Source organism: Scardinius erythrophthalmus (assembly GCF_964197995.2).
Source record: "Scardinius erythrophthalmus genome assembly, chromosome: 7".
NCBI classification, from domain to species: Eukaryota; Metazoa; Chordata; class Actinopteri; order Cypriniformes; family Leuciscidae; genus Scardinius; species Scardinius erythrophthalmus.
This window is the reverse complement of record NC_138227.1, coordinates 16,613,704-16,637,801: the sequence shown is the minus strand read 5'-3', so window position 1 is coordinate 16,637,801 and position 24,098 is coordinate 16,613,704. Positions and strand designations below refer to the sequence as shown.

The following is a 24,098-nucleotide window of genomic DNA, read 5'->3' as shown; positions in this document are numbered from 1 at the left end:
AATCATGTCAAGAAAATAACAAATTATGCATTTTTCAACACACCTGAAAGTCATTCAGTAAAGTTAGACACATTGAATCAACCCAAACAAACCATTGAAGTGTTAACCATTATCACACTAAACAGGATACCAGAGACAAATGAACTACAAGCATTTTGATGGATCATACAGCACATTTGGTTATGGTGCTGGGAATACATGGTAAATATGTTTTCGATATCACTTTTGTTAAACAGAAATATCAAGGCAATCTACAATAAACCCAAAAGTATGGTAAAAAAAAAAAAAAAATGTAAAAATGTGTCTCTCGGTTCAAATAATTTGTTTTGAAATTTATGATGGATGAAACATTTTTTTTATTATATCTTCCACACCACCAGGTTGACTGCCTTTGTGCTGAGGTCTTTTGGCAGAGCACAGAAATACATATTTATTGATCCAGAAATTATTCAGGGTGCAAAAAATTGGTTAATAAGTAGACGGGATTCAGAGGGCTGTTTTATCCAACAGGGAAGCTTGTTCAACAACAGAATGAAGGTCGGTCAACTTCTGTCTCTCTATATCTCGCTATCTCTCTTTCTATCTAGAACACAATAGCAGCCACCTAGAAATGGTCTAGTAACTATCTAGAAAACCTGGAATCTTAGACCTGTAAATGTTTAAGCTTTAAAAAAAAAAACATTTTAGGCCTGGTTTCACAGACATGGTTTAGATTAAGCCAGGATTAGGCCTTAGTTAAATTAGGATATTTAAGTACCTTTTTTAAACATGCCTTAAAAAAACATTTACTTGTGTGCATCTTGAGACAAAACAATGGCAGTGTAATATTTTATTCAAGTCCCCCTGTAGTCAATCATTTGATCTCTTAAAACTCACCCTTGATCACCAAAATTACATATTTAACCCTCAACCGCATGGTGTTGCCATATGGCAACATACTCTTTGTGTTCATTTCCTTGCCATTGTCTCTTTAAGAAAACATTCTCGTGTTTTTTGTTGGAATGAGAAGACCTTAGTTTAGCCAATGATGTGCTTTGGTTAAGTCACATGACATGCAGTTTTTTTCTGTGGCGCGATTATTGACAGACTGCGGTCTCTTGTCGGTATGTTTCTTGTCGGAAACATCACCTCAGGTAAGTTAGTTTTTGGTAAATTGATCAAATGTTTGTGTTGCCAAGCGACAACAATGTGCAATAGTGGAATGACATTATTGCAATAGTTTAGCTAGCTACACTAAACAAAGTTATAAATGCAATACTTATGTTTTTGCCCCCATTTTTCATGAGCTGAACTCAAAGTTCTAAGGCTTTTTCTATGTACACAAAAGGCATATTTCTCTCAAATATTGTTCAAAATCTGTCTAAATCTGTGTTAGTGAGCACTTCTCCTTTGCCAAGATAATCCATCCACCTCACAGGTGTGGCATATCAAGATGCTGAAGCATGATTATTTCACAGGTGTGCCTTAGGTTGGCCACAATAAAAGGCCACTCTAAAATGTGCAGTTTTACTGTATTGAGGGGGGGGGGGGGGGTCTGGGGGGACCCAAAAACCAGTCAGTATTTGGTGTGACCTCCATTTTCCTCACACATTGCAACACATCTCCTTCGCATAGAGTTGATCAGGTTGTTGATTGTGGCCTGTGGAATGTTGGTCCACTCAAATTTAAATGGCAATTTTTTTCGAAACATTTCCACTTTTGTATGTTGTTGCCATATGGCAACATATCATAAAGTACCTTAAAACAATATTTTTTCCTTTTTTTTTTTTTTTTTTTACAGCACTTCAAGTTAAGCCATTCTAAGAAAAGAAAGAGTCAAATATTTTTTCTATAGGTCTATCATAATGCGTGTGGTAGAGGGTTAAATGTGTTTTCCTTGAAAAAAACATGTCATGCCTTAAAATAGCTTGAATGTAACTACACCCTTGCCTCATTTAGTATACGTGGTTCTATGAATATGCAAATGCTCATATGCAAATCATGCCAGCTCAGAGATCCACTCGTTGACATCAGAAACGCCAGCAATTTCAAACCTCGTTTTTGAGACTGTCTGGTTCACTGCAGTTTTAAGGAGAAAATACTCAGCATTGGTGTTGTTTTAAAGCATTTAAAAAACCCACACGGACATATAAACAACATTAAAAGCTTGTTTTTCAGCACAGGGGGACTGTATGTCAACGCAAGTTGTTTTCAGTGAAGACAGCTCAAACTTGCATTTTAGTCTGGGAATAGCATAAAGCTTGTCTGTGAAACTGGCCATTAGACTTTCTCAAGCCAACATCAAAGTTTGTCTAGATGAACTTTCCTTTAGTAGCCTAGTTTGAGTGTGTTGCTTTTATTTATCCTTCATTTCTCATATATTCCAGGGTGGAGTGAATGATAATGTGACCATGACTGCCTACATTACTGCATCATTGCTTGAACTGGAAACTCCAGTCACAGTAAGTTCATCTTCAGGAAACACAGTATAAACTCATAGAAAAATGACACTCACAGTGTCTGTTTCTCTGTTTTTGTCACAGGATCCTGTCATCACTAAAGGATTGTCATGCTTGAGGTCCGTCATTGAGGATGTCAAAAACATTTACACCACTGCTCTGCTCGCCTACACTTTCAGTCTGGCTAAAGACACAGACACTCGACAGCAGCTTTTCAAGAAACTGGAGGATGTTGCTATTTCAGATGGTAAGAGGTTTGTTTCTGATGATTTCTGTTGTCTTTTATGACTGTACTATTGTTTTTTTTTTTTTTGTCATGCTCATTGAGTTACGCGTGTGTCTTTTGTCCTCAAGGGTCTCATCTCCACTGGTCTCAGTCTGCATCTGCTGAGGACTCTGATTCTCTGGCAGTGGAGATCAGCTCATATGTGCTGCTAGCTGTTCTCTCTGCAGATTCAGTCACTACAGCTGATCTGGGCTATGCTAACAGGATTGTCAGCTGGCTTGTGAAGCAGCAGAATGCCTATGGAGGATTCTCCTCCACACAGGTTACTCAAACTACTCCAATCAAACACATTATTAGCGGTGTGAATGAGTAAAAGTGATATTACTGAAAACATTTATTTCCCAGGACACAGTGGTGGCTCTTCAGGCTCTGTCTTTGTACGCCACCAAAGTGTTCAGCTCTGACGGCTCCAGCACAGTGACTGTACAGTCAGCAGGAGACACTCACCACTTTGATGTCAATCAGGACAACAAGTTACTGTACCAGGAGAAGCAGCTGCAGACCGTTCCAGCCAAATACAGCATTGAAGTGAAGGGATCAACCTGTGTGTCTGTGCAGGTCTGTAGTGCGATCAGCTTCATTTACTCACTCTCTCTTTCTCTCTTGGCATTGTGGTTATTCTGCTGTGAAATGGTTTATTAATTTATTTTTGTTTGTGTTGACTCTCTCAGATTGCTCAGTTCTACAACATTCCCACTCCTACTGGAGCTAAAACATTGAGCATTGACGCTAAGATTGAGGGAGATTGCAAAACATTGGGACAAAATTTCATTTTGAACTTCACAGTCAAGTAAGAATTTTTATTCAGATCAAAAGATTATAACGTACGATAAACTAACAAATAAGGCTTTATTGAATATTTTTAGCATCTTAAACACAAAAGCAATATAAACTGAAAAGGCATATCTCAATAGTTAAAACTGCAACACTAAACACTAACTTGAGAAACAAGAAAAGATTTTTATTATTGACACATTATGAGTGATTTGAGTGATAAACTCTGTATGTCTTGTAAATTACTGGCTTTTGTTCTCACTTATTTATACATTTATATGAGGCATTTAAGAAACAAACCTTTTCATTTGCTCTTTTCCAGATACGATGGTCTACAGGAAAGGACTAACATGGTCATTGTGGATATTAAACTCTTATCTGGATTCACAGCTGATACATCAATGGTGTGTTTGAGTGGTTCTTCACAGAATGTGTAAAGTTTCTAGAGTTCACTATTTAGAAATTAACCAGCACTTTTCCCCACAGCTTGGAAGTTCTTCCAGATCATACGTACCACTTGTGGAACGGGTCGATTCTAAAGATGATCATGTCATTGTGTATTTGAAGGAGGTGAGAAAACAGCAACATTCATATTATTTTAAATTCAGGGGTGCAAACAGCGCGCTTTTCGGCGCCTCCCGCTTTTTTCACGTCAGTTTGGGTGACTTGTGTGAATCGTGCAGATCCGAAGAGTTTTTTTTTAAGGGGGGGAGGGGGGGGGTCTGATGGTTTGAGAGGGTCTGATTATAATTTATATCTATATACATTATATCTGATTATAATTTAACCAACAGTAATTCTGGATTGCGTCCACCAACAAGTAAATAGGAAATAAGCGAATCAGAACACTGCGCGCCAAACCAGCAGTATGTGCGCAAGCGTGAACCACTAGTGTTTCTGTCTCACTCTGGATCTGCCACTGCATCACATTTCTCTCTGCGTGGCGTGGAGTGTCCGTTTTTATGTCGGCTCTCATGTTAACTGGTTAGAGCTTGTGTTAGAGCACAATGCCTGCGTGACACACACACTTCTCGAGCCGCGCCGAAACCGCGTGCTAGAAATAGAACCGCAACCGACGCCTATTTTTCACGCGACACGCAAGAGTGTTGGAGTGTTGGAAGTTTTCAGACAAAATAGAAGGCGCAAATACATATTAATAAATTACATTTTGATGCTTGAAAGTTTCTCGGTTTTGACAAATGCATATATAATTGTAAATTAAAAAATAGGCCTAATTATCGATTTTCAAATATTGCCCCTGTCAATAGGCTTACAGAACGAAATATTCTGTTGCCTATTTTGCCGTCAATACTGCCGACGTTGTCTTTGCTGTATCAGGCTATATATATTATGTTTAACATCCAAATGTAGATGGTCTGTCGGCGCACAGAGCCACGCAGTCGCAGACAGCACGTGAAGTTCGTGAACACCGAATTACCTTTTCTTTCTTATCTATTTGTGTTTGAACAGACATGTGCACGAAAAAATAAGCCAGTGTCCATCTCAACGAGTTTCCCCGTAAACGCAGTCAAAATAAAACTTAATTACCGGTACTAGATACGTGCATTCGTCTTAAAGGGACAGCACCCAATATACCTGCAGCTGTATGTGTCACCAAAGTTAATCAAACAACAAAAGAGAAAGAGAAAAATCACGTTTTGTCAAAAGATAAACTGTATTAATACTTAATACAGTTAATTTACCTGAAAAACATAAAGCACTGCTTTATTTCTCGTGTATTTGTGTTTTATTGTATTTATATATGCTTCTATTTTGTTTATTAGTTTCTATGCAGATGCACTAGGCCTACCCTACACAATTACCCCAATCATCCTAGAATTATTAATTCTTTACAAAAAGAGCTAATCAAATCATCAGGTGAAATTGTTTTCAGGAAGTAGCAGTAAAACAAGAAGAAGAAGTGCAAGATAGTTTTTCTAAATTTCATTTGACTCTATGTGCCTGTAGGGGTGGGTTGGGGATGTTTGCAATGTAGTATCTGGATATTTGCCGCGGGACGAGGGCTTCAATTACCTCTCTCTTTTTTGACCATACATGTGTTTGCACCCCTGTAAATTATTAGGTCGATCCATAAACCTTTTATCCATAATGTCCATAACTAATGTGTTTGTTTCCTCCTGCAGATCCCACAAAATATTCCAATGAATTACCAGATACAAATAAAACAGATTCTTCCAGTGAAGAATCTCAAGCCGGCTGTGGTCAAAGTGTACGATTACTACCAAACAAGTAAGATTTAATAAGCCAGCGTTGAATGTTTTGATCATGCGATGCACATTGTTTATTCAGATTTACAGGTTTCCATTGTTGTATGAATGTGAACATCTTTCTTTTCCTTCAGGTGATCAGTCAGAGGCCGAGTACTCCTTTCACTGTGAATGAAGCTGCTGAAGTGCATCACCTCATAGTTCAGCTTGGATAAAGATGTTTGAACACTCTAATGCATAATATTATAATGTTTATTCTTTATCCTGTGCAAAATTATTTTCAATATCATACCAAATTAGAACAACCCAAATTCTTATCAGTTTTTGGCCACATCTCTTCAGAACATGACTGTTCAATTCACAATTCATATGATTAATAAAAGTGATGAAAACAAGTTATAGTGAGCTGGTTGAATTGTTGAATGTGTAGTAGCTACATGCTATGGCAACATTTCAGAATCAGACAAGATATTTTGATTATATCTTGGGATTGTTTTTTATCTGGTCTCAGCTCTGCTTCAGTTATCTTGTCTTATAAGAGGGTTTTTTATGACCATTAAAGGTCCTCATGCTGTAGAATATTTATTTTACCCTGCATTAACTGAACAGCATCATCAAACAACTAAATTATGAAATATGAACAAATAACAAATCACCTTACCTAAAGTCATTGAGAGGTCAGAAACTTCACTCATCCCATCATAGAAAGGGTAATCAGGAAAAGACAAACTATTATTCTTAAAAAACAGAAGAACTCAAAATAACACATAGGAAGTTTGCCAATCCGCCGATCTGCATATCCATACAATGTTACTAACATTATAAGTGATCAGGCAGAAAAACAAACATGGTAAAATCTTAATCATGGTGTGCAATCTAAAGTAAAAGTATCATTTAATTGCTCATTTAATAGATTTACTTGACATTTTAATGCTAAAATCTTTTCAGACCCCATATAAGAAGGGGTTTGCAAATCTAAACAAACATTTACAGTAATCTGACTGAGTGGGTGTAGGTGATTCTTGACCCTTGATTTCAGTATTGATTGTTTTCAGGAAACAGGTCAGTGGCCGTTTTTTTTTTCTCTGTGTATGAGCCTATAGTTTATTCAGATGATATGATATGTAGATCTTACTATTTTCTACAGTACAACAGATCTACTTTAACTGCAAATGGCATTAATATAAAAATATATATTTTCTAATATAATGAAAATATTTTCTTATATACTAATACATGCATTAACTCTTAAGTTTTTAAACGTGTTAATGGAGTAGGTAGGAAAAGAAGGCTGTGTATTAGTAATTATATAATTTCATCTATATTTTGCTGCATGCCTGAATACTATTTTTATTATTTGTCTCAAATGTATTTTTAAGGTTTTAGTAGTGCTATTTTAGCAAAAGTTTTCAAGCATTGCCTACATTGCTGAATAATTTATCAGATGATCAACAGAAATGTTTTGATGGACCTCCTTTAGCATGAGAGTCCTTTAAAAGAGACGGTCCAGTTTATCTCATGACCTGGATGTTCGCTCGTCATGAAGAAAAGTTTTACTGAAGATATAGTTTGCAGTTTCATCAGCAGAATCAGCTTCAAGACTCACAAAGAGTTTGTAGGCCGCCCCGTTTACAGTTACAAAGATCACAGCAGTTATATCCTACACCAAGGTCTAAGCTACGTCCTTGCTTCAGGTTGAATCATTCTCATTGGCTAAGAAATCAATAAACATAGTAATTTTCCACACATAAAAAGATAGACTGAAGCATATCCATCGTTTATGCAGCTGACACTCGGACCCTGAAGTTAGGCACGTCGTGACCTTCCAGGTCGCAGATTTGGATTGCTGGGTTGCAGCATGTCCAGAACAACAACTCAGTCAATCTCCAATAATGCCAGTGGCTCCTTAACCTGTAACCATGAATACTAACGACACACAGCTTTCTCAAGGTTGGATTTGGCCGGGCTTTAACTATAAACAGGAGAGTATTCTCAAAACATCAAGATAATACGTACTTTCTCTCAAGGAGAGGAGACTTTAATCTAACACAGTAAAAACTTTAGCTAAAATGGTCACTCAAACTATAGACTTCAATGTCCCCTCTGACCATAGCTGTCAGAGTACCCTAAAAAAGCAGATGGATGTATTAACACGTTAAAGCCGGGCTAAATGAGCAAGCACTGTCACTGCATTCATATCAAATACAGACATTAGAGAATACATGAAAAGAACATTTCAGTAATCACACTGGTGACTTCTATAACAAAGTAAAATCTCACAAGCCTAGAGAAGTCATTCAACTCATTTGATATTTAGAAAGAAAAATATTGATTAATACCTTGATTATAATCTCTATATTCAGTGGATTCCAAAATCCAGCCCTTCAGGAGGAAGTCACTGAAGCCATTAATTGTCCAGGAGTGGATGGCTTGTCTTCAGATTTCTACAAATTATTTGCAAAACAATTAGCTCCTTTTCTATTGCAAGTTTTCAGAGAAAGTATTTTAAAAGGCACAATCCCCCCTACAATAATGCAAGGCCTTATTACATTACTTCCAAAACCCCAAAAAGATGTTCTTTGTCTTGATAATTGGCGCCCAATATGTCTTCTTAATAATGGCTTTAAAATTCTAGCCTTAATTTTTGTTAAACATCTTAAAAAAGTAATAGATTCTCTTTTATATGAATCCCAGCCTGGTTTCTTATCGGGGAGGCATATTTCAAATAATATTAGATTAGTGTTATCTTATTGATTACTCTGATTTAATTGTAGATGAGAGCTATATTTTGTTTTTAGACTTTAATAAAACATTTGATTCCGTTGAACATCATTTTATTTTTCGTGCCTTAGAAAAGTTTGGTTTTGGTCGTTTTTTATGGAAGCGCTTCAAACACTTTATGTGAATGCAAACTGTTCTATCAAATTGAAGACGGGCTCATCTACCAGATTTACTTTACTACGTGGAATAAGACAAGGCTGTCCGATTTCACCGTATTTATTTTTATTAGCTGGTCAATTACTTTCTGTTTATATAGGGCCAGTGCTATACAGGGCATCAATATTGCAGACAGAGAGATGATACTAAGTCAACTTGCAGATGATACTACACTGTTTTTACGCATCTCTGCTCAGGTTTCTTTAGCTATTAATATTATTAGTGTATTTTCCAGGGCATCAGGCTTACACTTAAATATCCATAAACTCTTTTCAATCAAAAATTGTTGTTTGACAAACAAGGCATCCCAGTGAAAGATAAAATTACTTATTTGGATATAGTCGTTTCTAAGGATATGAAGAACAGATGTCAGTGTTGATAATTTTCTCAGATTATGGAAAAAAAAAACTAAAAGAAACTAAATCTCTGGTTACACAGAGATTTGTCTCTCAAGGGTAGAACTATACTTTCCAAAGCATCTTTCACGTCTTGCTTACTCTGCCACATCTCTTTATGTTGATGCTCAGACTTCCAAGATAGTTTACCAATGTTTATTTAATTTCTTACGGAAAAATAAGAAACACTAGAAAATCTTTAGTTATGAATTCTTATGAACATACTTATATAGAATAGACTTAATTGAATCCACTTCTCTACTCTAATCATACATTTAAAATTAATCGGATTAAACAACATTTGAAAAATCCCATCTCTTTGTGGAACTTTATAGAAAATTAAACTTTCTAAATTAGGGAGTCAAATTTTTTTATCTGACAAATCCTGACAAATTCCCTCCAAATTATCTTACTTTTACAAACAATGTCTCTTAATGTGGTCTTTAATTTACAAGCATAACTTTTCTCCGCACACTTATATAATTAAAACAGGCAAAACAGAGGTTTGCTGTACAAAAATAAATCAATTCACTTTGATGATTGGGTTAAAAATAATATTATTTTAGTGAGTAAGTTATTTAATGACCAAGGAATTCCTTTAAAATATGAAGAATTTTTGTCACATTATAAAATCCCAATTACAGCAAAGGAGCATGCAAATTTTTTTTAGCTATCCCTTCTGGGGTTGTTATTTTTATGAAGGGATTTAATAACAAGCTCTCTCAGATTGTGCCACATCTCAATGTATGATACATATGTTGGTAAATGATCTCTTACCACCAAATCAAACAGGAGTATTCGTTCTCTGTTCCAGAAAGATGTTGTCTCTTGTCCTAATGCGATCTTTTATAGGAACAGACATAGGTGAAATTAAGTGCTTGAGTGTGGACTTTGCCACAAAAATTATTATTTTTTGTATACAATAGGATCAAAGAAGTGTCTTATAAAATGGTACATCGTTGCTATACCACAAAACCTTTTTTTTTTTTTTTTTACAAAGGATTATTTCTGATGACTATGAAGATTTATCTAATTTATTTAGGTGTTGTGGTACATTTAAAAAAAAAATTGTGGTATAATTCCTGAAATCTCGTTAAAATATGAAAATGTTATTCTGGGTTATTTACATTGTGAAAGAGAACAGAGAACAGTTTTTTTTATTTACTTAATCTCATTTTGTTTCTCGACAAATATTTTGTACACAAGTGTAAATATTGAAAGTGTAAGCCTTTCTTTAACCTTTTTCTGGAAGAGCTAAAACAGTATACAGTGGAGAAAATAATTATTTGATCCCCTGATGATTTTGTAAGTTTGCCCACTTACAGAGAAATGAAGGGTCTATAATTTTTTATGGTAGGTTTATTTCGAATATCAACCAAAAAATCCAGAAAAAAAGGGGGTATGTCCCCCCACTTTCAAATTCGTTTGTTGTGATTTTTAACCACACGCCGTCATTGCCACAGAGGAGCAGGACCGAGCCTGTAAAATTAGTTCACTGAAAGTTCTAATGCGCAGGTATAGCCGTTGCGACCATAGACTATAAAAAAATAGATTGCGACACAGTTAGTGATGAAACGCGAGAAACAACAACAGGCTAATGTCATTATGGATGAAAAGAAAGAAAGGAGATGTTAGTTGGTTGATTCAGGAAATTAGCTCAGGTCAGGATAATGGGTAACTTCAGACTGTGTTAGATAAATATTAAATGTAGAACATTCTGTGTAGCTTACTTCAAACCGCAGTATTTTCTGTCAGCAATGTATGAAAAGTGCTGTCAACGTCAACGCATGCGATTCATTTTTGTCCAGCTTTAACGTTTTAAAATATTTAACGCAATTAACGCAGCATCCATCCGTTCTTTCTTTCTGACATCATTTAGCTAGGGTTATGATCACGCTCTTATTCACGCAAATGCTTTAGAACCATTCCTGCGCGACAAGACAAAAGAGAACGCGCTTTCAGTGAATGTCCTGACACGTACGACGCACAGAAAGATGCGCGCCAGTATCGAGTTCTCTTTCGCGCTTGAACGAACAATAACACACACATTTATGCCAGAATGTCCTCTTTGTCGAGTATCATCACAAGAACAGTCTTAAATGAGTTAAATAAAATCTTAAATGGTAGAGAGAATGAGATGTGAGATCCTGTCAACAGCGGCAGATCTTAAAGTGACAGGAGCCATTCATTCTGTCTGTCAGTAAAGTTGACCTAAAGAACAGAGGGAGCAGAGAAAATTACTCACTGCTCTTGACTAAAGAACGCTTGTAGCTTTGATAAGGATTAATTTATATTTAATTTATAATTTATGCAGTGCGGACTGTTTTATAACCTTATTCAATTTCTGTATGGTACAGATAAATATGACATATGATGTATTATGGGTTTAATGACGATTGTCTTAAGTTCACTTAAATTAAAAGTTTTTATTTTTTTGAAGACTAACGTTTAAAATTTTTGGGGAAATCATTTTCATGAGATATCAGTAGCTATAATATTAGTGATACTGGCTTTCATTCATAAAAAGATGCCATTAAGATACAGCTGTAATACTTGAAAATAAGTATTCCACCCCCCCCCCCCCCAAAAAAAAGTTCAGGCTCAGGAATTTTTTTCACTTTAACCCCTGAGACCATAAGCAAGAAGCTTGGTGAGGAGGGGACTTGTTGGTGTGATTATTCGGAAATGGAAGAAATCGAGAAAAATTAAAAATCAATCGCCCTCAGTCTGTAGCTCCATGCAAGATCTAGCCTCATGGGGTAAGGATAATCATGAGAAAGGTGAGGGATCAGCCCAGAACTACACAGGAGGAGCTAGTTAATGATCTCAAGGCAGTTGGGACCACAGTCACCAAGCTAACCGTTGGTAACACACTACGCCACAATGGATTGAAATCCTGCAGTAAGGTCCCCCTGCTCAAGAAGGCACATGTAAAAGCCCATGTGAAGTTTGCTAATGAACATCTAATGATTCAGAGAAGGCCTGGGAGAAAGTGCTGTGGTCAGATGAGACCAAAACTGAGCTCTTTGGCATCAACTCAACTCGTCTTCCAACATGACAATGACCCAAAACACACTGCCAAGGCAACAAAGGAGTGGCTCAAGAAGAAGCACATTAAGGTCTTGGGGTGGCCTAGCCAGTCTCCAGACCTATAGAAAACAAACTAGCTAAGCTGTCTACATTCACTAAGATAACAACAAAAATTATAACTGTTTCTAAATAAATTCACACAAGCTTGAATTCGCTCCCTAAGAAGTCCCACAATGCACCACCTTGAAAACTAGGGCGCATCAATGCTCACTATGGCATGCGTCCAGAATCGCATGTTCTCTTGAGTATAGGTACTTCTTTTGAAAAAGTTTGATTGTAATCCTGACACACTTTCCTCATGTTGCCATTATTATGTGACCTGCCAGCATCAGTTGCGCCGCTTCACCATCATTCACAAATACTCTCCCATGGCCTCATGGGGTAAAGTTTATTCATCAGTATTAGTCATATTCTTACAATTTATGTGCATGTTACGTAAAGTGAGACTGTGTGTGTGCTTGATTGGTAATATTATAAATCAATCGGTAGTATAAAATATATAATTAAAATGGAGATAGATAGGGCATTAAATATATCACAAAACAAAATAATTTAGAAAAAAAATATTCTAAAGCTATTGAAATAAATAGACAAACATATTCAAATGAAAAAAAAAAATGGTAAATGAAAACCATCTATATGATAAATTATAAAATGATGAATTGTAACAGTTGTTGTTGTTGTTTAATAATTAATCCTACAGTCCATGCCTCATACTGACAGTTAATCATCACCAAGGTCATGTCCAGTCAAACAAAAACGGTATTTGGAAAAGGTTTAGAATATACAATGCTTGATGCTTAGACAGTCTACACATCCCTTTATGATGGCTTTTTTTCTTGTGTCACTCAAAAGAGGAATATTAATAACTTGCGTTTTATTGCTTTGTCTCTGTCAAGGAACCTCTGAGCCGTAAGTGAACCTTTTTAGTCTGTATTTGAATGTCCTTTCATGTGTGTGTGTGTGTATACTCTTATATCTCAGAGTATTGCAAATATGAAATCATTAGTTTGCTCCTTGAGGCATTTAAAAGGGGGCAGGGGGTTATTTAGCACATACTTTTTCTTCTTGTAGGTTGTTCGTGGTGACGTTTCCAAGCACGATAAGTACAGGCTCGGAAGTTAAACTATGTGTGACCCTTCTAAAACCAGAAAAAAATATGCAGATGACCATTTCTCTGGTTGACAATAACCAGAACAGAACCCTTCTACAAGAGAGTACTGAGAAGGAAATCCACCGCTGCATTGACTTTCAGGCCTGTCATTAAGATTAAATTATTCACAGAGTTGTTGAAAACAGCATATCCATGGTCTTAAAAGAATATATTGATTTAAAAAAACGTATTTGTTAATATAAAACAAATCTGAGCACCATAGGACGCCATGAATGTCAACAATTATTTTTTTCATTTGTAATATAGAATATGATCTATCAAGACTGGCAAAAAAAATAATAATAATTCCATGTTTAATATCTAAGAAATAATTGCTCTCTAGTAAATATTTGTAATGCAACTGCATGTGTTCAACAGGCGCCTGAATCTGTTTCAGTGCAAGTGATCCAAGTGGAAGTTCAAGGGAAAAACACTCATGTGATTGAAAAAAGAAAAGTCCACTTTGCATCCTATAATCCAATGACAATAATTCGGACAGATAAACAAATATACAATCCTGGACAAACAGGTATTTTCGCTCTATTCGGCTGCAGTGTTTGCTAACCTCTTGCTGCTTTCATGCACTTTTATGCAGATCTTAAGATGTTTTCTATGTCTTCCTCAATTTTACAGTCCAATTCAGGATTTTCACAGTGGACCAAAACTTAAAACCAGTTGATGAAACAGTAGGTTGCAATTTAATTTTCGCATTCAAAATTTAATATCAGAATTTTAATCGTGAGCAAAGAAGGCATGACCTTGGTTCAGCGTTCAGACGACTTCATGTGTACATATGAATGTTTAGACAAATATATTTGAAATGTGGACTTATACCTCAGAGTAAACAGCTGTAGGTTGAAATCTAACCAGTGTTTTCTGAACTTCTGTTATCTGTTTACATCCACAGTACAAACTCATAGCAGTGCAGGTAAACTTCATTTCTTGTTTTCCCTAACTTTCACTAACACATTTTTTGGTGGATAAATATTCCTGTCATTGCTATGCCAATGCTTTCTCATAAAAACAGGACAATCAAAGGAATAGAATCAATCAATGGATTAATGCCACATCCACCCATGGCAAGATTCTCCAACTTTCCCATGAGCTGAATCCAGAGGCTTCTGTTGGTTCATATGAGCTGTCTGTTGAGACTAGCAAAGGAACATTCAATGAAAATTTTCAGGTTAAAGAGTACGGTGAGTAGTACCATCCTTTTTAAAGTGTGCCCTTAAAAATAAAGGTTTTTTACAGCAGTGCTATAAGCATTTTGGGTTTCTGGGTAAAGAAATTTTTCTTGTTTATCTTTTGTTTTCTTTGTTTTTCCTTTGCCATCTTCCTTTGTGGTTCAGTTCTTCCGAAATTCGAAGTGATATTAGAAAATCCAAAGACAGTGAAAGCGAATAAAGAGGAAGTAAACCTGGGAGTATGTGGGAGGTGAGGTCATTTGAACACCTTATGTGGACAATAAACATGAACACATTAAGCAGAAAGATTGGTTAACTTTCAGTATGTCTTACCAGATACACCCATGGACGGCCTGTTGTGGGTCGTGTGACGATGAGACTCTGCAGTTTCCTAATGCAAACAATCGGTTTTTATACAGTTCAGTATGGGATTCCACTCTGTCTTAATAGGTCAGCAGTGGTAAGGATGACTAAATGTTCTATTTAATAAAAATAAGCTATTCATTATTTCTGAATAAAATAATTATTTGTTTCTAGCTGAATGAGACTGGGTGTGTCTCTCAGAAGTTCCCCATGGCAGTCTTTGTCAAAAATTCAGAAAGTTACATGCCACAGTCTCTTGAGTTCACTGGATCAGTAACTGAAGAGGGGACAGGTTAGTACTGCAACAAACATGAAAACAAATCTGGCCAATATGCTGACAAAACATAATATAATTGTGCTTACTTGATGGGTTGTGCAAAAGATTTCACTTTTTTATGTTTCACAGACATTTCAATGGAAAGGACTGAAACAGTTATTTTGTCCTATAATCTCGGTAGCTTAAAATTTATTGACCTGCCAGAGTTCTTTGAGGCCGGTTCAGTCATACAGGCAAAGGTACACTATTCAATTCAATCTAATTCTAATTTAACATGCTGATTGCATTTTATTAGTTAAATCAAATATTTTTAACAAAAATGGGTGGTTGTTGTTATGGGTGAATATGCACATGCATAACCATGCTATTATTAATATTAATTTATACAATTTTAATGGTTTCACAGCATATACATTATCAATTTGTGATGGTGCCATGGAATTCGTTATTATTGTTCCTAAAGATTTTAACTTTGCTTATGTTTTTCATTCAGTAATCTTTATCTGTGTTTTCTTTGACTACTGTACTGTATGTCCTTGATGAATTTCTGTTTTTCCTCCAGGTTAAAGCTGAGTTCTCCCATGGGACCCCAGTTTCTAACTTAACGATTTTTGTTCGTCACAACTATTTTGAACATCCTCAAGTACTCATCACAGACATCAATGGTCTGGCCAATTTCACCATTGATACGTCCTATTTAAGAGCACCTATTACCGTATCGGTGAGCTTTTTATTTCTATGCGTGTGTATGTTAGTTCTGTGCCGCTTTGCAGATGTTTCCATTCAAAAACACCTGTACATGAATTTAAGAATAAATGCTACGTTTAAGGATTTGCACTGGTAATTGGGTATCACATTCGATTATGTCTGTGTTTTAGCCAGTTGCAGCTGGTTTCTCTGACCGTGTGTTGTTTGATCTGTTCATGACAGGCACATGCTTCACTACTCAATGTGCTTGGACTTCCATTCAGTTTTGATCCTGTGTACAAAATTCTGCAAATAAAACCCAAAGAAAGCCCAGAAAAAAAGAGTAAACTGGCTATAAAGGCTTTAGAAGAACCGCTGAAGTGTGATATGGAGATTCCAGTAACAGTACAGTACACTATTGCTGGAGAGACTGTTGAAAGTGGTTATGTTACCATAGTCTACCTGGTGGGTGCAGAGATGAAGCAAAACTTTTTTTCCCCATGCAGTTATTTTATTCACTGCTCTTTTCTCTTTCTTTGTCAGATTTTATCCAGAAAAGAGATAATCGACCATGGGTATAAGAACGTGGAAGTAAAAGGCTCTGATGGAGTGGTGGAGGGAGAAGTGGTGTTCAAAGTTTTTGTTCGCAACCAGATGGGTCATAATATAGGGTTTCTTGCTTACTGTGTGCCGCCCAGTGAGATTGTATTAGCTGTTTCCAGAACATTTCAAATTGAAAAATGTCTTGCAAACAAGGTAACTAACAATATGGAAATTGTATCTGCATATTATTTTCTGCTAGTACAGTGTATGAAACAATAGCAACAAGACAAACACTGCAATAATCTTACAGTAATATTAATACTGATGTTCAATTATTTGTTTATTATCATGAGGATGATGATGATTCATGAACAGTTTATCAAGTAAAAGAAATTACACTGAGTCTGATTTGTTTTATTAAACACTAGTAAGCAAATATGTGTGTACTTAGTATGAATATTATATACAGCATTGCCATGGATGATGACGAATATTAGGAAATATGACACCACTGAATGCCATATCAGAAGTGTAATAATTAGTAAATTTCGGTTGAAATACTTTTGTTTTGAAATGAAAGATTGCACTGTATGTCACAGGTGTCCCTGCAGTTTTCTCCTACTACTGCTGTTCCAGGTGAAGAAAACACTCTCCAGCTCTCAGCTCAGCCTGGTTCACTGTGCGGCATCAGTGCTGTAGATCAGAGCGTCCTGATCCTGGAGAAAAATAAACGCCTGGACCTTGACAAAGTAATATCCATCTTAGACCGGTCTTCAACTTCTGCAATGACAATTTTAAAAATGACTGTATTCATGCCATCCTTCTACAGGTTTTCAGCATGTTGCATCCAAGGTTATTTCACTTTTACCCTGAAGATCAAGAAGAATGCTTTAAAATCAGATCCATAAGAAGTTTTCTGGTTGATTTACCTGGAACAAGTATACAGTCCTACCCTTACCCTATGCCTAACCCAGCAAATGCTGTTTATGAGACTTTCTCTGTAAGTATTTGGGTTTTATGTTTGCGTGTGATTTGAAAGGTTTATTGTGATTAATGTTTTGGGACAAAACAGTTGCAGCTGAAATACTTTTTAAGGTACTGACTTTGTTTCTTGCCTTTTTGCATTGTCATCTGGACAAGAACATGGGATTGAAGGTGGCAACAAATTTGATTATTAAAATGCCATCTTGTATTCAATTCAGAGATGCAATTTATAGGAGAGTGTTTGGCGGCGGTGAGACGTCTGTTTATTTTCTCTCTATATATACTGCATGTAGCCTATACACCATGAACTTGTTCTAATTAAACTGAAATAGTAAATCTCCTGCTGAATTCCAGGCTATGGTATCGATGGTTTACAGCCAGAGATGAATGTTGTCCCAGGATATCCTCCAGCAGCAGCTGGAGTTTCTCATAGAGCTGGAGGTCTGGGTTCAATACCTGTAGGAGCTGCTGGACTCACAGAAGATCAGGGATGTAAGTATGACCCACATGAAATCTCGAAATTGCCTTCAACAATTAGTGAAATTGCAAAATGCTTGCCATTATAATTTGCCAGTGGTTCTCTAGAGAATTTCATAAATGTGGTAAACATAAGTTGACTATAAATGGACGTTTTGTTCTACAGTGTAAATTACACACACCCATATCGAAAACGAGAAGTAAATAGGAATGTTTGGGGTGCGAGTATGTGTAACAGTTTTGTGTACGCTGTAGGCTAAAGACATGCATTTGAAGGCAAATGTGTCAACATGCACCAACCATCCTCCCACATTTGTAATGAGAATAGTTTATAAATTGGTTGTCAACAAATTAGAAGCTTTGAGTTTGAAAAAGTTATTAGTTATTAATATTATTAGTATGTTATTTTACAGTACAATATGGGGTGATTCAGGTTTTCCTTCTTTTTTTGTGTGTGTGTAGTTAATCAAATTGGACTTGGAGGATCCTTAATTACAGGAACTCTAAACATACCTCTCATACCCGTAGAAACAATTCGCACATTCTTCCCAGAAACATGGATTTGGGAACTTGTTGAAGTTGGGTAAGTGAATGAAAAGTGCTATATAGGTGCTGCCTGTCCCCTTGCAAATATGATGGGCACTCTTGTGGTAAATTTTGTGACAATAAATGCAAATTTCTCTTCAGGGACTCTGGATCAGCTCAGGTTCCTGTCACGGTTCCTGACACCATCACCTCTTGGGAGACGGAGGTCTTCTGTCTGTCCTCTGAAGGTCTGGGTCTCGCTCCTCCTGCTCAGCTGACAGTTTTCCAGCCCTTCTTTCTGGAGCTCTCTCTGCCTTACTCCATCATCCGTGGGGAGATCTTTGAGCTGAAGGCCACGGTCTTCAACTATCTGTCCAAGTGCATCATGGTGAGATTTCAGACTCAGTCTAATCAAATCATATCAAATATGCCTCTAATCATGTGTGATTGATTGACAGGTTAAAGTGACTCCAGCTCCGTCCTCAGACTACACTCTCAAAGCCTCCTCTGATGATCAGTATTCATCCTGTCTATGTGCTAATGGAAGAAAAACCTTTAAATGGATCCTCACTCCTTCTGTTCTTGGTGAGTTTTCCAGTCTGAATCATTGTTTCTCAGTGTTTGTGTCTGTTGTATCTTCACGTATATATGTCTTATGTTTTAGGAGTCTTGAATATTACAGTCAGTGCAGAGGCAGAGGCGTCCCAGACTGTGTGTGACAATGAGATTGTGAGCGTCCCAGAGAGAGGACGCATTGACACGGTCACACGAAGCTTGCGTGTAAATGTGGGTAGAAACAAATTATGCAAATATGTTGCATTATTGTTTGTTACAATATTATATCTAAAACTCTACCTTCACATGTTACACTATACAGCCAAACATCATAAAAAGCTATTGTGCTAACATTAACCTGTATCTCCCAGGCTGAAGGAATCGAAAAAACTAAAAGCCACAGCTGGCTGCTTTGCCCCAAAGGTAATGGCTGTGCACATTTATGCCGTGCACATGATTTTTAAAAAGATTTAGATTAACTTTAAATCTACTTCCAGCTTTATGAATAATTTATTTTATTATTTTATTATTTATTTAATGGATTATTTATTTCCAGCTTTATTGTTTTGTTTTGTGCCTCAATCTACAGGGCAAAATCTCTTGGAGGAAGTAGAGCTGGCATTTCCCAAAAATATGATAGAGGGATCAGCAAGATCTACTGTTTCAGTGCTTGGTAAATTTGAATTCATACCTTCACTGCAATACTGTTTTGTTTTGTACACTCAATCACATTCTCTGGTAGGAGACATATTGGGCCGTGCTCTGAAGAACCTTGATGGATTATTACGGATGCCGTACGGCTGTGGAGAGCAAAACATGGCTGTTCTTTCTCCCAATATTTACATTCTGCAGTATCTGGAGAACACAGAGCAGCTCACCTCAGCCATCCGAGAGAGAGCCACAGGCTTCCTGAAGAGCGGTGAGAGACATAAATCATGTCAAGAAAATAACAAATTATGCATTTTTCAACACACCTGAAAGTCATTCAGTAAAGTTGAATAATCAGACACACTGCATCAACCAAAACAAACCATTGAAGTGTTAACCATTATTACACTAAACAGGATACCAGAGGCAAATGAACTACAAGCATTTTGATGGATCATACACCACATTTGGTTATGGAGATGGGAATACATGGTAAATATATTTTCAATATCACTTTTGTTAAACAGAAACATCAAGGTAATCTACAATAAACCCATTTAAAAATGTGTCTCTCGGTTCAAATAATTTGTTTTGAAATTTATGATGGATGAAACACCTGATGACATTTTTTTTATTATATCTTCCACACCACCAGGTTGACTGCCTTTGTCCTGAGGTCTTTTGGCAGAGCACAGAAATACATATTTATTGATCCAGAAATTATTCAGGGTGCAAAGAATTGGTTAATAAGTAGACGGGATTCAGACGGCTGTTTTATCCAACAGGGAAGCTTGTTCAACAACAGAATGAAGGTCTGTCAACTTCTGTCTCTCTATATCTCTCTATCTCTCTTTCTATCTAGAACACAATAGCAGCCACCTAGAAATGGTTTAGTAACTATCTAGAAAACCTGGAATCTAAGATGTTTAAGCTTTAAAAAAAAAAAACATTTAGGCCTGGTTTCACAGACATGGTTTAGATTAAGCCTTAATTAGATTAACGTGCCTTAAAAAACATTTACTGGTGTGCATCTTGAGACAAAACAATGGCAGTGAAATATTTTAAAGTCCCCTTGTAGTCAATCATTTGATCTCTTAAAACTCACCCTTGATCACCAAAATTACATTTTTAAATGTTTTTTTCCTTGAAAAAACATTTGTCATGCCTTAAAATAGCTTGAATGTAACTCTACACCCTTGCCTCATTTAGTATACGTGGTTCTATGAAGAATATGCAAATTACACCAGCGATTTCAAACCTCGTTTTTGAGACTGTCTGGTTCACTGCAGTTTTAAGGAGAAAATACTCAGCATTAGTGTTGTCTTAAAGCATTTAAAAAACCCACACGGACATATAAACAACATTAAAAGCTTGTTTTTCAGCACAGGGGGACTGTATGTCAACGCAAGTTGTTTTCAGTGAAGACAGCTCAAACTTGCATTTTAGTCTGGGACTAGCATAAAGCTTGTCTGTGAAACTGGCCATTAGACTTTCTCAAGCCAACATCAAAGTTTGTCTAGATGAACTTTCCTTTAGTAGCCTAGTTTGAGTGTGTTGCTTTATTTATCCTTCATTTCTCATATATTCCAGGGTGGAGTGAATGATAATGTGACCATGACTGCCTACATTACTGCATCATTGCTTGAACTGGAAACTCCAGTCACAGTAAGTTCATCTTCAGGAAACACAGTATAAACTCATAGAAAAATGACACTCACAGTGTCTGTTTCTCTGTTTTTGTCACAGGATCCTGTCGTCAGTAAAGGTTTGTCATGCTTGAGGTCCGTCATTGAGGATGTCAAAAACATTTACACCACTGCTCTGCTCGCCTACACTTTCAGTCTGGCTAAAGACACAGACACTCGACAGCAGCTTTTCAAGAAACTGGAGGATGTTGCTATTTCAGACGGTAAGAGGTTTGTTTCTGATGATTTCTGTTGTCTGTACTATTGTTTTTTTGTTTTTTTTTGTCATGCTCATTGAGTTACGCATGTGTCTTTTGTCCTCAAGGGTCTCATCTCCACTGGTCTCAGTCTGCATCTGCTGAGGACTCTGATTCTCTGGCAGTGGAGATCAGCTCATATGTGCTGCTAGCTGTTCTCTCTGCAGATTCAGTCACTACAGCTGATCTGGGCTATGCTAACAGGATTGTCAGCTGGCTTGTGAAGCAGCAGAATGCCTATGGAGGATTCTCCTCCACACAGGTTACTCAAACTACTCCAGTCAAACACATTATTAGCAGTGTGAATGAGTAAAAGTGACATTACTGAACACATTTATTTCCCAGGACACAGTGGTGGCTCTTCAGGCTCTGTCTTTGTACGCCACTAAAGTGTTCAGCTCTGACGGCTCCAGCACAGTGACTGTACAGTCAGCAGGAGACACTCACCACTTCGATGTCAATCAGGACAACAAGTTACTGTACCAGGAGAAGCAGCTGCAGACCGTTCCAGCCAAATACAGCATTGAAGTGAAGGGATCAACCTGTGTGTCTGTGCAGGTTAGGGAAGTACAGCAAACCAAACCGATGTGAAAACACCTTAAAGAGATGTTATAACGTTATGTGACTTTCTTGTAGATGTCTCTTTTCTACAATATTCCCACTCCCAAGGAACATAATGCATTACTCGTCTTTGCTGAGACAATGGGAGAATGTAACAAAACGACAGGACAAATTTTGGATGTCGAAATAAGAGTTGTGTAAGGAAGGATTGTGATTCACACATTCAGTGTTACGGTTTAATTCTTTACTCCGTTATTGCATTACTATATTATACCATTTTTTATTTTTCTTATTAGATATAATGGGACGGAAGCGAGTTCAAACATGGTCATTGTAGATATGAAACTCTTGTCAGGTTTTCAAGTGGAACCCTCTTCCCTGGACGAGGTAAGGCGCTTTAAGCCAGTGTCTATGAGAGTGAGTCCCCAAATTTTTACTGAATATTTTAGTCTATGCTAAAAAAAATTTTTTCCACAGTTAAAGAGAGTAGCACATCGTGTTGAATCCAAAGACGATCATGTCATCGTATATCTACAAGAGGTGGGAATATGTAATGACTACCATTATGATGTCAATGACAATTAACTATTAAATCCATTTTAAATCCTACTATATTACACCAAAATAATTATTCTCACATTCTCATAAAAAAAAATGTTTTGCCATATCATAGCATTGATAAATCTAATTTAATTATAATTATAATTATAATGAATGACTAATGTGTTTTATATTTTTTTACAGGTTCAAAAGAACATTGGCTTCAGCCAAACACTACGTATTAAACAGAACTTCTCAGTCAAAAACCTCAAGCCAGCAGTTATAAAAGTCTATGACTACTACCAGACCAGTAAGACTAAATTACTCCGTGCTTATTTATTTATACACTTACGTCTTCACACCTTCGCAGCACATTTAAATCTTGTTTCCAGGCGAACGGGCTGAAGCAGAGTACTTAAATCACTGTGCCTGAGGACTGACGCTGCAGAAGAAGCAACAGATATCATCACACAAATTTAATATATAACTGTGATATATATATATATATATAATTAGATATAATTTGCTTTCATTTACTTATTGGCTTATAGGTTCCCATTTATTTTATACACGTTTAGGTCTTATCATTTGTGTTTTATCATTAAAAGGCACATTAAAGGAGAAGTTCACTTTTAAAATGAAAATTCTGTCATCATATACTCACCCTCATGTTGTTTCAAAGCTGTATGAATTTCTTTCTTATGCTGAACAGAAAGGAAGATATTTAGAAGAATATCAGTAACCAGACAGTTTTTGGGTCCCAATGACTTCCATAGTAGGAAAAAATGTACTATGGAAGTCATTGGGACCCAAAAACTGTCTGGTTACTGATATTCTTCTAAATATCTTCCTTTCTGTTCAGCATAAGAAAGAAATTCATACAGCTTTGAAACAACATGAGGGTGAGTATATGATGACAGAATTTTCATTTTAAAAGTGAACTTCTCCTTTAATAAGACATGTGAGATGCAGGTAGGCTTAGCTTTTGTAGGCTTTATCATTTTAGAGAAATATTATTCTTGTTGTTAACATGCAATAACACTATCTTTATAGTTAATATAAATGCTTTGGTTACTGTATATCTATTCTCTATTACTTTATGAAAAGAGCAAATAAAATGATCATTATCCAAAGTCCAGTAAAAGTGTCATTTGCCCATCAGATGTCTTTTGTAATACAATTAACATCCTTGTATTTAATATATTCATGTGCATGACTTCATATATGCTAATAATAAAGTCATGCTGGAGTGAAGTAAACTTTAGTTTTGAGAGAAATCCATATCAGTGTTATTTATACTGTAATAGTATTTATTAATATTTTTAATGTGCTTTTAGTTTTATGTTCAGTTTTTAGTTATTTTAAAGGATTTATTATCTCATTTTAATTTTTTTTATGTAATGTATTTATCTCAAATTTGTTTAAGTTATAATTTTAATGCATACATTTATTTCAGTTAATTGCCAAGACAACATTTCTAGTTTTCGTTCGTTTCTTTTTTTATCAGATTT

At 36.3% G+C, this 24,098-nt stretch overlaps 2 protein-coding genes across 3 annotated transcripts in view; both read left to right on the top strand.

Moving 5' to 3' along the window:
• Positions 1–6,114, top strand: part of LOC308692995 (alpha-2-macroglobulin-like) — a 32,997-nt gene extending 26,883 nt beyond the window's left edge. For both annotated transcript variants that reach the window (XM_081369675.1, XM_081369674.1), the window contains 11 exons: positions 126–201; positions 381–537; positions 2,367–2,441; positions 2,523–2,685; positions 2,793–2,986; positions 3,070–3,282; positions 3,396–3,514; positions 3,821–3,902; positions 3,985–4,068; positions 5,643–5,748; positions 5,861–6,114. In XM_081369675.1, coding sequence (XP_081225801.1) covers positions 126–201; positions 381–537; positions 2,367–2,441; positions 2,523–2,685; positions 2,793–2,986; positions 3,070–3,282; positions 3,396–3,514; positions 3,821–3,902; positions 3,985–4,068; positions 5,643–5,748; positions 5,861–5,901 — 1,310 coding nt within the window. In that variant the 3' untranslated portion in view covers positions 5,902–6,114. The remainder of the gene's footprint in view (positions 1–125; positions 202–380; positions 538–2,366; positions 2,442–2,522; positions 2,686–2,792; positions 2,987–3,069; positions 3,283–3,395; positions 3,515–3,820; positions 3,903–3,984; positions 4,069–5,642; positions 5,749–5,860) is intronic.
• A 6,780-nt stretch (positions 6,115–12,894) lies between these two features.
• On the top strand, positions 12,895–23,020 carry a2m2b (alpha-2-macroglobulin 2, member b; the record flags this gene model as incomplete). The annotated part of the gene is made up of 30 exons (XM_081370816.1): positions 12,895–13,060; positions 13,223–13,403; positions 13,680–13,830; positions 13,935–13,987; positions 14,209–14,229; positions 14,329–14,497; positions 14,651–14,735; positions 14,822–14,945; positions 15,023–15,140; positions 15,255–15,364; positions 15,688–15,846; positions 16,056–16,277; positions 16,356–16,568; positions 16,955–17,104; positions 17,717–17,831; positions 18,279–18,399; positions 18,504–18,729; positions 18,800–18,926; positions 19,006–19,127; positions 19,268–19,319; positions 19,486–19,569; positions 19,639–19,815; positions 19,961–20,036; positions 20,200–20,356; positions 21,135–21,209; positions 21,291–21,453; positions 21,555–21,748; positions 21,832–22,044; positions 22,792–22,897; positions 22,980–23,020. The coding sequence occupies exons 1-30, from the start codon at positions 12,945–12,947 to the stop codon at positions 23,018–23,020; spliced, it is 3,921 nt and encodes a 1,306-aa protein (XP_081226942.1). The 5' UTR covers positions 12,895–12,944.
• Positions 23,021–24,098: the final 1,078 nt, after the last annotated feature.